The 16,677-nt window shown below is 38.7% G+C and overlaps 1 protein-coding gene across 2 annotated transcripts; it reads left to right on the plus strand.

Moving 5' to 3' along the window:
* Positions 1–15,556, plus strand: slc26a1 (solute carrier family 26 member 1). 2 transcript variants are annotated; one of them, XM_041810301.1, is made up of 8 exons: positions 1–138; positions 8,190–8,673; positions 8,835–9,026; positions 9,697–9,943; positions 10,095–10,326; positions 11,694–11,877; positions 12,361–12,648; positions 12,778–15,556. In XM_041810301.1, the coding sequence occupies exons 2-8, from the start codon at positions 8,266–8,268 to the stop codon at positions 13,357–13,359; spliced, it is 2,133 nt and encodes a 710-aa protein (XP_041666235.1). In that variant the 5' UTR covers positions 1–138; positions 8,190–8,265; the 3' UTR covers positions 13,360–15,556. The 2 variants fall into 2 exon arrangements, with proteins under 2 accessions (XP_041666235.1, XP_041666234.1); XM_041810300.1 differs by lacking the exon at positions 1–138 and adding an exon at positions 3,217–3,360.
* The last annotated feature ends 1,121 nt before the right edge of the window (positions 15,557–16,677 follow it).

Raw genomic sequence — 16,677 nt, forward strand, 5'->3', positions numbered from 1 at the left:
GTCAGAAGCAGACAGCGAGAAGCGGAGTGGACGGCCGGGTAGAGTAAAATCAGACTGATGGTGTACACAGAGGAACCACACAGGGCGATATGGCCAAAGCTGCCTCCTGTTTGCACTCGAGCTGCTGCTTCTCTATGGGTGAGTCTCTCTCATACTATTGTATTTCTGCAGATAAACAAAGTGTGTCTAAAAAAGAGGATGTTGGGGAGCAGACATGTAGACAGATGGATGCTGCCGGTGGATTTAAAGGGGCAGTGCAATAATCCTCTCAGGTCAAATGCTTGTTTTAGCTTTATAGTTAGAGAGTAACAGAGGACATGGCATGCTAAAAACTTTTAGACTTACATTTGTTTTGTTTTTTTTCAAGTTTTGACAGCTTTCCAGTGATGCTGCACATAGTTAGAGCCAAAAATAAACACGCAAATTCTTACAAATCTTCCTCTCCTTGAACATGTCAGTTGTTTGTTACAAATGTGACTCCAATCATAAATGACTCTGACTGAATAAGAGAACATAAAGATGTTAACATCCATGTCTGTATTCTGACAATGATGCCATTCATTCCACTATATAATGCATACAGAGACACACCCACACAGTTACACACAGACCCACTTTTGTCTCAGACAGTGACATTAAGGCAGATCAAAACAAAAAAAATCAGGAAAGTAAAGCTCATCTGATATTATTATTTCATACCATTTGTTATCACTATTCTAGTTAAGTCTTTTTTCCAACAAATATGTCACAATATCCTTACAGACAAAATTCACAACTACGATGTTTCTTATCAGTCTCTGCAGTGTGACTACCATTTGCATTTCACTGCACATCATAACAGCCTCTTTAACCAGGAAAAAACATTTGACACTCAAGTAACGGTACCCACTGCTAGTGAGGGGTAATAAACACTACTTAGTGAATAAATTTAATCAGTTCAATTGAAGGATTGTTGTTAACATCTCTCTTTTTTAGGCCTTTACAGTTTGCCGAAATTAACAGCTTAGAGGCTAAGCCAGTCAGCAAATTTATTGGTCTATGGGTGTTGGCAGCTTTAATGTTATTTAATGGAGTAATCACTGCTAAATTAATGACTGTTTCATTCACCAGCTACGCTGAAAACTGCTAAAAAAAAAAAAGGTTTTTCAGTCACAGTTGTGAAGAGCGTTTATGTGAAATACTCATTCTAGGGCTGTCACTAATAATGCATTAGTCACAGTTGTTTGAAGTCCATAGTTAGTGCATTGCATTTTAAAAATTACATTAATTTCATGTTTTATTGTCCCATTTTGCACACTTTGGTTAAGCCACTGCAGCTTCTTCCTGCAGCTACAGTGGTATATAATAAGTACACAACACAACTGCTCCTTTATGTCTCATTTCAGTTTAAAACACTCACAGACAAGACAGCTCACTGGACAAGTCCAAAGTCTTCTGTACTTTTTGTTTGGAAATAATTTGCATTTAACTCTTCCTTTATTTCTTTTCAATCATTGACAAGTTCCCTTCTCCAGGGTTAATTTCATGTCATAAAATTCAATTTACCTGAAGTTCTTTATTTTCTTTCGAGATAAAAGCATGCTTGTTTTTATACAGAAAGACAGTTACCCATAGTTTAAGATGGTAAAAAAAAATCCCAAATGAAACATGAATAGTTTTAAATGCAAAATAGTGGAATTTCAAAATGCAAAACAAAGGAGAGATTAATCACAATGAACTTGGAAATGCTGAGATTAATCATGATTTCATCATCATTTACCAGCCCTATTTTATTCATATTTATCCTATAAAGTTAAGATCATGAGGAATTAACTTAAAAGTAAGGAAATTTGTGATTGGTAGATTATTTCTTTTTTGTTACTATATTTGGCAATAAGTCTTACACCACTGGAAAGCCTGTTTATTTCCCTTTTAAATGGGCCACATTTGTAAGGAATATGTATTAGCTAAGTTAATACGTACAAACCTAATTTGGCAACCTCAGAGCAGACAAAGCATTTTGCCCCCTTTGGATCTGTGGCAACACCCTGAGGGGTCCCGGACCCCATGGTTGGAACCCAGTGTCTGAACCAATCGACCATTGTTTTTTAGTTTAAACTGCATAGTTTATGGGGGCTTTTTCAAAGATATTTTAACGCAATGACATACATCAAATACTGTAGGTAGCACTTCTGGTTCTGGTTGTGTTTTTAAAGGTTTACATTTCATCAGCATTTTTACACAAAAGTGAGAGAACTTAACCTGGTTATGGACACACTCATGATACATGTAAGTCTGCACCAAGAGATGTCAGTCTGGACTGAAATTATCTGAAATCTTCAAATGCCTACAAACGACAAAAATTCAACTGAATATCAGTTGTTAATAAAGTATTTTATGTTATTAGAAGAAGAAAATAGTGCAATGCCAAATATCTTATAAGAAGTAAAATATACATAAATTAAAAGTAGATCAACATGTGTTTACTTTTCCTCGTTGGTCATTTTGTATTGACAGCATTTAGCAACACTATCAAACTATTTAGATGATTTTATACAAAAACCTGAGGAACAGGAGAAGGATAACTTAGAAAACAAGAATCAGGGATAAAGATTTTGACATAACTGGAGCTCATGTAAGCCTTACACACACATTAACCATGTATTCTTGTCATTGCATGCATGTTTGTTCTCATCCAACCTACTGGGTATAGTTCCACTTCTGATTAACACACAACACTTCACTTATGTCTGATATTGGTGTATTTAAAGCAGATATAGGTTGTTTTTCTCACAGGACACACAGATAACACCAAAAGTTCTTTACTTATTGCACCTCAGGTACAGCTTATCTCCTGTTTACTATGTAATCCACTCTTTCTACAGGGTGCATTTAAACAGTGTGGCATGCTGACACATATGTCTGCTCTGTACTCATTTTCACTTTGCAAGCACAAACGCAGGCTCTGGCTTCTCACAGGGGAGATTGCAAACTGTGATTCAGTAAAAAATTTACTTAGCTTAACCTCCTGCCCAGAGTTGTCTCTCGCTCACAGACACACATGCACAGATTTACACACAAACAAACACGTATGATCCGTCCCACCCTCTCTGGGTTAACAGGCCAATAGGGAACAGTGTGAGGGGGAGCAAAGGGCTGCTCTTATCTTACTATTTATCCAGCAGACATCACACTCACATTTGCTGCCCCACCACGCGAGTGACCACAGAAGTTGAGAGGACAGGGAAAAAGACAGAGAGAAGAGGAGAGAAAGTTTGACAGGCAGAGAATGAGACTAAGTTAGAACAGTCCATGCAAAGCCAGTTTAAAACATATCATAGACTTGTGGTCTTATTGCTTCCTGAGGCTAGGACTCTGCTGGTGAGTTATTCCACATTACCAGCTGTAACTGTGTGTTCTATTCATTTGAATTGATCTGTCTATAAACATGATGTAGTGGTTTTTTTTTTTTTTTTTTTTTTTTTGTAATCCATCAGAGAAACGTGAGGATTTGGTCCAAGTCCCATGAACATTTTTTCAAGGACTTTTTCTTAAATCATGAATTGATCTTCTCACAAGGGTTATTTTGATTTTTAATTAACTTGCAATTCTCTGCTGTTAAAGCACATTCAGGAGATTAAAATTCAGTTTGATTATATGTTTCTCAGTGCTGTTTGATATACAGATAATTGTCTTTGGTCCATTTTGGAGAGCACTGGTGATGCTGAAAAGCTGATAGAATGTATAAACCAATTTAAAGAAAGAGGAACCTCTGAAATTGTTACCTGACTCCTTTCCAACATGAGTCATTTGATCTTTTTCAATTAAAGCACATAAATAGTAGATTTTATTATAAATCACAGTTTTAAGCCCTGCATGTTGACCTTTAGAATTTTTTAAATGTCAGATCATTTGAAACATGGCTTTTGACTTCAGTTAAACATAGTTGATGCTGACTCGTACATGTTTTATAGGTTTTTCTTGGGTCAAAAACTAGAACAACTTGCTTTCTTGTCTATCTTTATTGGTCTGTTTTACAATTGAAAGTTTGCATGGGCAAGTAGTCTCTATGACTGAGGAGTGAACCTGAAGAATTTCAACAAGTCCTTGCTCTCATAAATACATACAATTGATAAAGATGCAGTTTTGAAAAGGTTGTTATTTACAGAATATGCACAAGACTTAAAAATACAGCAATCCTCTCATTTTTATCCACAAAGCCTAGAACAAAAATGTCCCTTTTGCTTACCAACTGCATTTTGATGCAAAACAGTTCTGTTTTATGTGTGAAGTCAGTATGCACTTGTATCGTCCCTTTAAGGGTAGCCATTAAAGCTGTCTAAGCAGTTGTGGGGTGCTTTTATATAACATGATTAAAGGCACAAAGCATTGGTCAGAAAAGCTTTAGAGAATGGCTTTAATCAGTTGTTTTCAGTGCCTTTTATGGTTGAAATGGAGGTAGATTTAATATTCCAGTTGCAAAAGGTCCTCAGTGTGATTCCTGAAATGCTCAGCCATTAATCAGGTGTCTCACTTTCACTACTTGAAAGAAAACCTGTTTGTGGACAGTTTTAATCTGCTCAAGGAAAGGCGAACAATAATGCAATGCAGCTCTTTTTTAATTCAAAAAGAGCTTCTATTACTCTGGGTTTCGTACCTCCAGACAACACATTTATTCTTTTTCACAAATATCTTTTCTTCGTCCTCCAGAGTGAACAAGTCAAGCTGTATTTAAAAGACTCATTTATACTCTAACTAGACAACATTTTGGTTTCCCTGCAAATTTAAGACATTTTGTCCTGTAGGCTTAGACAGCCTTAGTCTAAGCAATGAAGAAAATAAAGGGAAATGCATGCATTTAGCTTCATTTGATGATGCACTTGATTATTATGAAAATGTCTTCCTCTTTCTTTTATGTGTCTATCCAATCAGTCCATGTGAGTTACCAGCCCGGCCACGGGAAAAATAAATCAGAGCACATGCCACTGTTGCTGTGCTGACAGAGGCTGATAAAACATCATTTAGAGTGTTTTATGGTTTCAGAGACTTGATTATCTCAGCTGAGACACAGCTGCTACCGAAATAAACCCCTGCACCTTATGGAGAAAAAATAGTGGCAGCTTGCGGGATGTATCAAATTAGGATAAATTACCCTGGTAAAAAATGACTTTAAAACACACAAACAAATACTATAGTTAGCGGTTACACAAGAAACAGTCATTTTACTCTGTGATTTGGTTGAACTGACCAAAGACATGGCTGGTTTAACATCTTAGGGAAACACACTTGAACAAAAAGGGATTATATTCGTTTCCAAAGCACCACTTGAAGCATTTGATGGGTGAATGAAATGGAGTAAATTAAGACAGGAGGGAAAAAGCACATTGTCAGACTTTAGCCATGCAGGCCAGTAAGGCTGGCTAAGCAAAGCTCCTGGCTAAGTGCAAATGAAACAAATCTGTCCTGCTCAGCGTGACAATTATTCAGTCATGTATAAACCATCAACAACAACAATTTCCCCCCATTTATACCAGATCAGTTTGGTTTGTCAACCTGCTAAACTTTGACAATTTAGTGATTATGACTGCCATTAATTTGTCGAAGGATTATTAAAAGTAAATGTTGGAGAAATGTAAATATTGATTTGATAATGAGACTACACGGGATATCACCATAGTTCTCATTGGTAACCCTGGAGGAGTCATGAATAAACAAGATATTTAGTGGCATTCTAGTTATTGAGAACAAAACATGAACCAGTGCCCTCATGACAAGAGTTGAGAGAATAGAATTAATAATTATAACAATTAGATTTAATAAGGAATGCACGGCAGCGCAGGGGTTAGCGCTGTTGCCTCACAGCAAGAACGTCCCTGGTTCGCTTCCCAGTCAGGGCGGAGTCAGGGCGGAGTTTGCATGTTCTCCCTGTGCACATGTGGCTTCTCTCCAGGTACTCCGGCTTCCTCTCACCACCAAAACATGCTCATTAGGTTAATTGGTGACTCTAAAATTGGCCGTCGGTGTGATTGTGAGTGTGCCTGGTTGTCTGTCTCTATATGTCAGCCCTGCAATTGAATGGTGACCATTCCAGGGTGTACCCCGCCTCTTGCCAATGACAGCTGGAATAAGCTCCAGCGCCCCCACAACCTCGAATGGGATAAGCGGTATAGAAAATGGATGGATGGATAGATTTAATTAGGAATAATTCATTTTAAGAATTAATTAAGATATACTTCTGAAAAGTACAGTATGAGAATTATGCACACAGCCACAGATACACCACCCATTGGTCTGTTGAATGTTGCTATAGAGGTTCCACTGGAAGGAGCACAAAACAACTTAGCAAATGTGAAGTCATCCAAGTTATAGTGTTAAACATTCAAAGCTCAGGGCTTGTTCATTAACTAGTGATTTAGGCAGCTGTCAAGCTAATCTAGCATACCAGCTATAATTAGAGCAAACACTGATACCTGCCAGTCAGTTCTTTCATCCATCCTTTATCTATACCCCTTATCCTTTCCAGGGTCATGGAGGCTTGAGGAAGGGAAGACAGACAGGGTAAAATCTGGCCTGGTCACCAGTCAATCATAGGGCTAAGACACAAACAAGCATTCACACTCACTCCTACGGGCAATTTAGGACCACTAATTAACCTAATGAGCATATCCTTATTCTGTGGGAGGGAGCCAGAGTATGCAAAAAGATCCCGCAGGAAAACATGTAAACACTATAACAGGGGGATTGAACCAGAAACATTCTTGCTGTGAGGCAACAGCACCACCACTCCACCATCTTGCAGCCTCAGTGCTTACATTAACAGTAATTAGTAAAGAAATGCTCCTAAAAAAGGAAATAAAATTGACTCATTGTTAAATTGTTTGCCTGACAATGGTGTGGAAATGATCCAAAGAGCACTTCTACCAAAAACATAGCAGAGAGATTTCCATCTTGAGAACAACAAAGCCCAGTTGTTTTATCTCTTACATCATTTTGCATTTATCAACCATAACATTCATAAGCAACATACTTTGTACTGACATGAAGGTTCGGGGCTTTTAACAAAACATTTGGGTGCCTATTAGCCACCCCTTGCTCTGCCTATGTATATACATGTAAAGATACATAATGCATAACTTTGAGCCATGATAAGAGTTTTGACAGAGGGCTGTGAAAAAAATCAACCTCATCAAATACAAAATATGAGCCATGAGAACATAAATTTATCCTTTAACCCTGTTGTAAGCATATTTTTTAATATGGGCTAACATGCAGCCTTGATTTGCTGCTGAAGGAATGGATGCTATTGGCACTGAATCAGTTTGCTTTTCCATTTAGGGAGGTTTTCCTGTGGTCGGGGACAAGTTGGTGAACTGACCACACACTGACATAACCAGACCAAGAACCAATAGAGTGGTTAGATGCGTCACTTAGTTTCCCACCTTAAAAAAACCTTAAAACTTCCATTCCTCTTTTCATCTCCTGAACTATTTCTTTTGTCCTGAGAACAATGTAAGTGGTTGGTTAATCAATTAGATCTATTGATTTGTTTGTATACTTTTATAATGCTTCTGACCTCATTCAACCTCAGTGCACTTTCCAGACCACACCAGTACAAAGAGACAAAAACCAACAAGTCTGCTTAGTAGCTGTCTAACTTGTGCTCTGGGAAAGGGGAGCTGACTAGAAAGGCTAAATGTTAGTTCAATAATATCACAGCAAAAGATTAGATACTCTTTGTTGTTCCATATCAGAAAATTGAAACTGGCAGTGTTGGTGCTGAAACTTAAATTGCATGTTCTCCCCGTGCATGTGTGTGATCTCTCTGGGTACTCTGGCTTCCTCCCACCACCTAGGTTAATTGATGACTCTAAAATGTGCCGTAGGTGTGAATGTGAGCGTGCCTGTTGTCTTTCTGTATATGTCAGTCCTGCAATTGACCAGTGACCATTCCAGGGTGTACCCCGCCTCTTGCCAATGACATCTGGCATAGGTTCTAGCCGACCCCCATTGGGATAAGTGCTATAGACAATGGATGGATGAATGGATAACATAAAATCTGACACCTTCCTACCAAGAAACAGTGTCCATACAAGATCTAGTTTAGAAAAAAAATGTAAAGAAATTGTGTTGTCTACTGAGTAAAACCATTTTTGTTTCTCTTTTCCTGTCCATTTCCCCTCCTTCCTGTCTCCTGTATAATGGTCTCCCAGGATCAAAGCTGACCACATTGCCCTCCTCCTCACCCTCTTCCTCTCACCTTGCTAACACCTCTTCCACCACAACACCATGGAGGAGGTTACTAAGGTTGCAGAATCCACGGTGGCCCCACAGCCTCTCCTGGAACGTCGGTTTAGACAGCGACAGCCTGCAGTTTCAGTCCTCAAATCCAAGCTGAAGAAAGGTGTGACGTGCTCTGGGCCCCGAGTCCGGTCCACCTTGACTGGTTTCTTCCCTGTGGTGTGCTGGCTGCCTAAATACAAGCTCAAAGAGTATGTCTGGGGTGATGTGATGTCTGGGCTCATCGTTGGTATCATCTTGGTACCGCAGGCCATAGCATATTGCTTGCTGGCAGGAGTGGAGCCAATCTATGGTTTATATACCTCATTTTATGCCAATATCATTTATTTCCTCATGGGTACATCCAGACATGTCTCTGTGGGGATCTTCAGCCTCATGAGCCTCATGGTGGGACAGGTAGGCCAAATGGATCACAACTAACAAGTAACGATCACACATTTTTTATTTTTATACAAATTTGCCTCTTCACCACATTTAAAGCATATATATTGTCTTCTTTTGGGATGCAATTCCATCTAAGTAAAATATTTACATTTTCCCTGTGTAAATATAAACAGGTGGTGGACAAGGAGCTGTATCTCGCCGGTTTTGATCTCAATGAAGACTCCAAAGCGTCTGGTCCTGATGTGATTAATGACACAATGGGCACAAATCTTACAGCTGTGGAGCTGTTTGGTGTGCAGTGTGGGAAGGAGTGTTATGCCATTAGCATCGCAGCTGCACTTACATTCCTGGCTGGTGTCTACCAGGTAGAGGAACAAAGCACTTACACTCTTACTCTATCTAAACTAAAGGTAACCTGTGCAGTCTTTGTCCACAAGAAGTGCTAATGAATATTTTTTTAGGTACAGACTCTAGGTTGTTACTATGTAGTCTGATAGTTTGTAAAGAACAGAGCTGTCCTGGTTCTGAGACTTCAAGCTATCCAGGCACGACACCATCATCATTTCATAATTATCCTTTCCTTTAGTCAAGCAGCAGAAGTTGGTGGTCAGTGCACATGCAAAAGGCCAAGGCCATTTGTAAGTGTACCAAATATGTATGAGTAGTCTAACACAGGTTGATTATCCTTTGCTGGATGGGTAGCAAAAAATGTGGGGCACAAATTAAGACGGACACTGATGGTGTTACTAGATGGAAAGACAATTAGTTGCAACAACAATTCATCTTCATTGGGGCACATACAGTATGTCATACACATTTCCATGTAGAAAACTATGAGAATCCATCCAGTAATTATTGAGAAATGTATCAAACTGTTGTGCCAACATGAGGTTCATATGGTCATCATCTGTTAAACTAAAAAAAATGTGTGACTGGATCATGAATACCATAATTTTTCATTTGATTATTTAAAAATTTTAGTCTATTGTCAAACTCTCACTTTCTCTCCTGCTCTTTCTACTTATCTTCTTACAGGTCTTGATGGCAGTATTTCGACTGGGCTTTGTTTCTGTTTATCTCTCAGCTCCCATGCTTGATGGTTTTGCAACAGGAGCCTCTTTCACCATCCTGACTGTGCAGGCTAAATACCTGTTGGGTCTAAAGATTCCCCGTCACCAGGGATATGGCACAGTTGTTATCACCTGGATCAACATCTTTAGAAACATTCATGACACTAACTTCTGTGACGTCATCACCAGTGCCATCTGTATATCAATATTAGGTAAAGGAATCTATCTTATATAAAACTTAAAAAGTGAGCACCTGCCTCTTGCTTTATTAAACGTCCTCCATAATAGCCTCTGTAATGACTAAGGAAATTGTCTTATCATCTTTAACATAAAATAACACTATGCATTTTTTTTAAATCACAGTTGCAGGTAAAGAGATCCAGGAGCGCTACAAAAATCGTCTTAAGATCCCTCTGCCTACCGAGCTAGTGGTAGTGGCAGGAGCTACGCTGGCCAGCCATTTTGGTGACCTAAACAACCGCTACCTCTCTAGTGTCTCTGGTCACATCCCCACTGGGTTCATTCCTCCCCAAGTGCCCAGCTTTAGCCTGATGCCACAAGTGGCCCTAGATGCAATTCCTCTAGCTGTCATCAGGTAAATTACACCAACTCGTAGCAATCCTATGGAAACCACATCTCAAAAAATTAGAATATCATGTAAAAGTTCATTTTTCCTGTGATTCACATCAAAAAGTTAGACTTCTATATTTTCTAGATTAATCTCATATAAAGGAAAATGTTTCAAGACTTGTTTTGTTTAAACCTTGATGATAACAGCTTACAGCTCATGAAAATCAAAAATCCACTTTCTCAAAATAATACAATATTGTGGAAAAGTCCAATTTGCAAATGTTTCCTGAGCCTACATTACCTCACTCTGGTTCAGTCCAAACAAACCACAATCATGGGGAAGACTGCTGACTTGAAAAATGTCCAGAGTGCAATCATTGTCATCGTCCACAAAGAGGGTAAGCCACAGAAGGTCCTTGCAGATAAGGCAGGCTGTATCAAAGCACATTCATGGGGATGAACTCAGCCCAAAGAGGACTGTCAAACAAAGCACATTTGAGAACTTACGGGAACTTCACAGAGAGTGGACTGTGGCTGGAGTTAGTGCATCAACAGCTTCCACACAAACATGCCTAGGAAATGGGCTACAAGTGGACTGTTACTCAGTGGCCCAAAGTCCTGTTTAAGTTCCAAGTTAATTTTGAATTTTATTTGGAAAATCAAGGCCTTCAACTCTAGAGGATGATCACAGAATCCAAGGTGCTTGAAGTCCAGTGTTTTGAGTTTCCACAGTCAGTGATGGTTTTGGGGTGCCATTTCATCTGCTGCTGTTGGTCCACCGTGCTTTATCAAGTCCAAATTTAATTAAATCACAGGAGAAAAATGATTTTTTTTTTAAACATTCTAATTTTTTAGATGCACCTGTATATCATTACAAAAAAACACAACTTGTAAGTATTTCTGCATATATATTTATGTATATTTTGAATTTGTATATTTGGATGTGAATATTCATAAGGAACAGCAATCCTTTGCTCACTGTCGTTTTAGGTCTGAAGACACAAAATCCGATGAGCTGTTCAGAATCCGTGCCCACTGTGATGTCACATTGTGTCATTACAATAAAACCTTGAAACCATGAAACAGCTGTTTAGAGCCACTGCTAAAGAAAATTCCTCATGCATGATCTATATTTTACTTTGATCAAAGCATGGCATGAATGTTTTATTCAGATCAGACTGTTTTAGATGGAGGGAAATAAGAATGCTATGCCCCATTAAAAAGGAAACATCTGTTTTATTCACACACTTTACTCAGAAAACTCTGTCATGCAAAGCAATTGCAACATGATTACCCTGATGTAAATTATATTGGGGCTAAAATGTCTTGTATTTTAGTAAGGTCAAGAGAATTTCCAAGCATTTTTTAACCAATTTCTATTTTATTTTGCAGTTTTGCCTTTACAGTGTCACTGTCCGAAATGTTTGCCAAGAAAAATGGCTACACAGTTCGCCCCAACCAGGAGATGCTGGCCATCGGCTTTTGTAACATCATCCCCTCCTTCTTTCACTGTTTCACCACCAGTGCAGCACTGGCAAAAACCATGGTGAAGGATTCAACAGGCTGTCAGACACAGGTATAATTTGTGCTTTTCACCATTTTCCAAATATAATTCTTGAAAGTTGGTCCAATCCTTTCTCTTCTTCCAATGACTCTTATGATTGGCATTATTACTTTTGAGCACTGATGGGACATTTTAGCATACATTAGTTATTATTAAGCTTCCTTGTCGATATTAGTTGACTAGGGTGAATAAGTTAGTTCCATAATGGCAACAAAATGGGTGGTCCAGGGATTATGGCCCTTGGAATAGTATCAGCTTGAAACACTTTTAGGACTTTTCCTCTCAAAAGAAAAACTGATTTTACTTTTTTGTAGTTGTTAGCATTTTTTGCCCCTAATCAAAGGGAAAAGGGTTTCTAGAAACTTTACTTAATTCTGTCTCAAGGCCACATAGAACCCATCAAAGCTGCAAAGCAGCTTACTTATCCATCTATCCTTTGCTTAAGATGTTCATCTTACAGAATTTTATTTTTCTCATTTCTTTCTCCCCCATCAGGTCTCCAGTCTGATCAGTGCCCTGGTTGTCCTGCTCGTCCTCCTCTTCTTTGCCCCTTACTTCTACTCTCTCCAGAAATGTGTGCTTGCCTGCATTATTATTGTCAGCCTTCGGGGGGCTCTGAGGAAGTTCAGGGATGTCCCCTCTAAGTGGCGTGCCAGCCAAAACGATGCCATTGTTTGGCTTGTTACTATGGCAGCCACAGCTCTGATCAGTGTGGAGATGGGTCTTCTTGTTGGAGTAGTTTTTTCAATGATTTGTGTCATCTACAAGACCCAGAATCCTAAGGTAAGTATCGGGTCTAATCCTAATAATGGCTAATAATTGAGAACAATTACTAAAAGTTTTGAAAATGGAGAAATTGGGGAGAAAAAAGGTTTTATTCTTTAGTAATGCTATAACTGTCTTTCCGGTCAGGTCTCTCTCTTGGGCCGAGCCAATGACACTGATCTTTATGAGGACATAGAAGAGTATAAGAACCTCCTGCCACCACCTCGGATAAAAGTCTTTCGCTTCCAGTCTCCACTGTATTACGCCAACAAGGACACATTCCTCAAATCCCTGTACAAAGCTGTCGGAGTGGAACCTTTCTTGGAGATGACTAAGAGGAAAAAGGCAGAGAAGAAGGCTGAAGTGATGTCCTTTAAACAAGCCAAGGCAAATGGAGATACAAACAATGGAGAGGTCATTGTTGGACTTGTTCAGAGAGAGCTAGATTTTCACACTATAGTTTTAGACTGCTCAGCCATCCCCTTCATAGACTCCACAGGCATGGCCACATTTAAAATGCTGGTCAGAGAATACAAAGACATCAGAGTCAGCGTACTCCTGGCAAACTGTAACACTTCAGTCACAGATATCTTACAGAAAGGACTTTTTTTTGGGAACAATGACGAAGATATGAGCGGCTTACTGTTTCATACAGTACATGCAGCAGTTCTTCATGCAAACAGTATGTTTGCAGTGGCAGAAAACAGGTCAGATGACTCTGTGGTGTAGAACAGCTTAAAGAGGAGAGGGAATGGTGAATTGTAATTCTAAAAAAGCCACCTGGAAAAGCCGTATTTGAAAAATTTGAGGCTGCTTTTTTTCCAAGTTCTGTCCAGCACAGCTACCATATGGCAATGTTTTATGCTTTACATCCAAAATGACCAAACCACATAATACACAATTGAATGAATTGACAAATAAGCACTCTTAGAAGCAGTCAGCTTTCAACAAATATAGCTTTCATAGTTAAAAAGTCACAATCAGTACTATTATTTCTGAAAGAGGTGCCTTATAATGGGCAAACTGAGTCAAAATTAAGGTAAATTTATTTTTGTTTGAAAGGAGAGTATCCTTAAAGAAGCAAAGTGCCTTTTAAATCTTGTATTTTCATGTCAGTTAAAACTTCGTGGCAAGGCTGTTTTTCAGATTTTCATTACTTCATTCACATCACCGTCCCTGACGTGGATTACACTGCCACCAATGCAAGCAAAGAGGACTGTTTTTTTGTTCTCTGTTTGTTTTCACCTCAAAAGGGTTAAAAGCCAGCTTTTTTCTTTTGCTAGGGTCGACTGAAGACCAGTCCATGCAACTGGCTGATTTATTGGTAAGCCTCCTCACACCACTAAAAAAGAAAAACCTGTATCTCCTGCAGAAGGGACAATTCTGGGACTCTTTTGGCTATCTAGTTGCAACATTCATAGACATGAGTACTGATGAGGTGTTCTAGATGAAAGATATCCTTTAGGACTGGTGTCCATAGCTGGCACCTTTAGCCCTGGCAGTGCTCACAACCTCAGTTTTAGAGCACTTCTGAGGGAGTTTTTTATTGCTAAGTCATACAAGATGACCTCTGGTTTCCTCTGTAGAATCAGTAATGTCATTTTTAGATAGCTCAATATGCATCATATTCCTTTTTTCTATGAAATTTCACCAAAAAAGCACAAAAACAAATGTAAGGGAATCCTGACCTGGAAACTTAAACCATAAAAAGACAAGCCAGAACAGTTTCATTTCCTCCATTATCAGAAGTTCTGCACCACCTTGGGTTTTTTTTTTCTGCTCAGGGCACTGAGTCCTGAAAATCCTGAACTACATTAGCTTTGTATTGAAAATGAGCACTGCCAGAGCGAAAACAGCAACTGTGGCAGCACATGTATAGTCATGTAAATTTTGGTTAACCCTATGGTTACATTAGAGACACATTTATTGCACCTATTTGCTACATGTTTGTTATTTTGTGGCTCTAGGTCTGTGGTAGGTCCTCTGAATTTCAAACAAACTGGGCCAGCTTTGGTCACTTTTATTTTCTTTCTGTTTCTTGCCCCAGATAACTTCCTGGCTGGACACAGGTATAGGCATGGCTGAAAGAAAAGAAGGAAGGAAATGAGCACACCCAGGGTTTTCTGTTCTGCAGAATATATTTTTTAATCATCTTAGGCATCAAAAGACTTTTCAGGGACTCAGCACTGAATATCAGTGAGTACATTAGTGCACAGCAAACACTGTGTTGTATATTTCCTCTAGAGGCCTACAAACTTGTGTATTTACTAGAGGTCACAACTAAACTCTTCTTAACTCAATAAAGAACCGTGTTCCTGTAGGCCTACTCTCATCCTTATCCCTGGTGATAAAGCAATGCTAGTTTATCTAGTCTGTAACAGAATAGAAATAAGCAAGGATTTTAACATGTCTGAGATCTCCCCCCAGGTGCTCCTGTATATGTTTTGTATGTGTATGTGTGTTAACAGATGGCAGAAGGTAATGTCAAAAGTCTCCACTTCACTGTCTCTGATTGGTTAAAACTTTTTTGTTCCTTGCAGATTGAGTGTGGGTTTGGTCTCTGATATAAGTTATGTTTTTGTCTTTCTGTTATGACCCAAGTTGTATACTTAGATTAAAACTAGTATAACTTCCAGAGCCTAGTCTAATTGTAAAGGGAAGTTGTACTTAAAAAGGAGCTATTTTTACTTTTTTGTTCACTTTTATCATGTCAGAAAACAAATGCTGAGAAACTGGTGAAGATGTAGACATTCTTGTATATATACAAAATAATCTTGCATTGCAATGCATTTTTCATACATGTTTGTCACCAGTGTTTAAACGTAGTATCAATTTAATCTAGATTGTATCACTTGTTTTATAAAGGCCTATTTTAACCCCATTTTGATGTACTGACATTGACTACTGCATACAAACCCTGCCTTATACTCAGTGATTTATTAAAACTTCAGATTTTTTAATGAACATCATTTCATTCTTTCAAGGATGTAATATAATCTGTTCTTTACCTGTTTGCCCAGTGGAGAAACATAAAAAATATGGCTGTGGTTAAGTCTCTCAGCCAGAAGGTCAGGGGTTTGATTCCCAGCTCCTGCTGCGTTAGTGCTATGTAAATGTATATGAAAGGGTATGAATGGGATTATAGTTCATACTGATGGCCTCTTTATGTTGATGCCTTTGTCATAGTGTGAATGAGGTCTATACATGTTCAAATTCTGAAAAAAGACAACCTATTGCTGCCACCCATCCAAAAAACAGGAATTTTATCATATTTGTGATTAGATCATTGTGCTGATTTGATGTTTTTCACATCAACTGTAGCAATAACTTCTCAAGAAAACAGGAACTGTGATGTTAGATCAAGAAATGATGTAGTTTGGTATAAAGTAAAATGTATCATAATAGAACACGATAGATTATGATGTGATCTGGTATCCTACAGCAGGGAGTGCCTGCAGCTGAACTGCATCCCTTTACTAATATGGGCTTAGGGAAGAGTGGCTGGATGGAAGCCTCTCCTCAGCCTTTCTCTTGCCTCCTTGAGTCCTCACTTTCCCCCCTTTAGATCTGCTAAACACTCCAAAGACTTGATCATCAGTAACTCCCCCTTAGTGCTTCTGCCCTCACAAGGGTTGCCCACTAGTGGTTAAGAACCACTGGTATGTTCCTTTAATTATCTAAAGCAGTTACACATTCAGGAATTTCTGGTGGGCCCATCTTTTATTCATTAACTGAAAAAATACCAGAGGTAAGCAGTGTCCTTGTACAAAGTTTGTCAAAGATTAAATTAGTTAAGATATATAATAATGTTGAGTAATGCTTATATCTCAACACACAATGTACAACAAACTTCTCTACTTCAACAGCTCTGCAATAAAAAAACCTGACAACAATGTGAAAACTTTAATGAAACTGGTGTCATTTAAAGAATTTAAGTTGTAAGTAACTTTAATCCAGGATCAGCACTTTTGAGAATTTTACTGTCATATTTTGACCTATAGACTCAAAATCGTGAACGTGAACATAACACGGATGTCAAGACCTGGC

This window comes from Cheilinus undulatus, linkage group 17, assembly GCF_018320785.1.
Source record: "Cheilinus undulatus linkage group 17, ASM1832078v1, whole genome shotgun sequence".
NCBI classification, from domain to species: Eukaryota; Metazoa; Chordata; class Actinopteri; order Labriformes; family Labridae; genus Cheilinus; species Cheilinus undulatus.

Bases quoted from the DNA above. Each gene is read 5' to 3' on its own strand.
- slc26a1 (XM_041810301.1), top strand. From the start codon at position 8,266: ATGGAGGAGGTTACTAAGGTTGCAGAATCCACGGTGGCCCCACAGCCT. The intron at 10,327-11,693 runs GTAAATTACACC...TTTATTTTGCAG, and splicing joins ATTCCTCTAGCTGTCATCAG to TTTTGCCTTTACAGTGTCAC. The intron at 11,878-12,360 runs GTATAATTTGTG...CTCCCCCATCAG, and splicing joins CAACAGGCTGTCAGACACAG to GTCTCCAGTCTGATCAGTGC.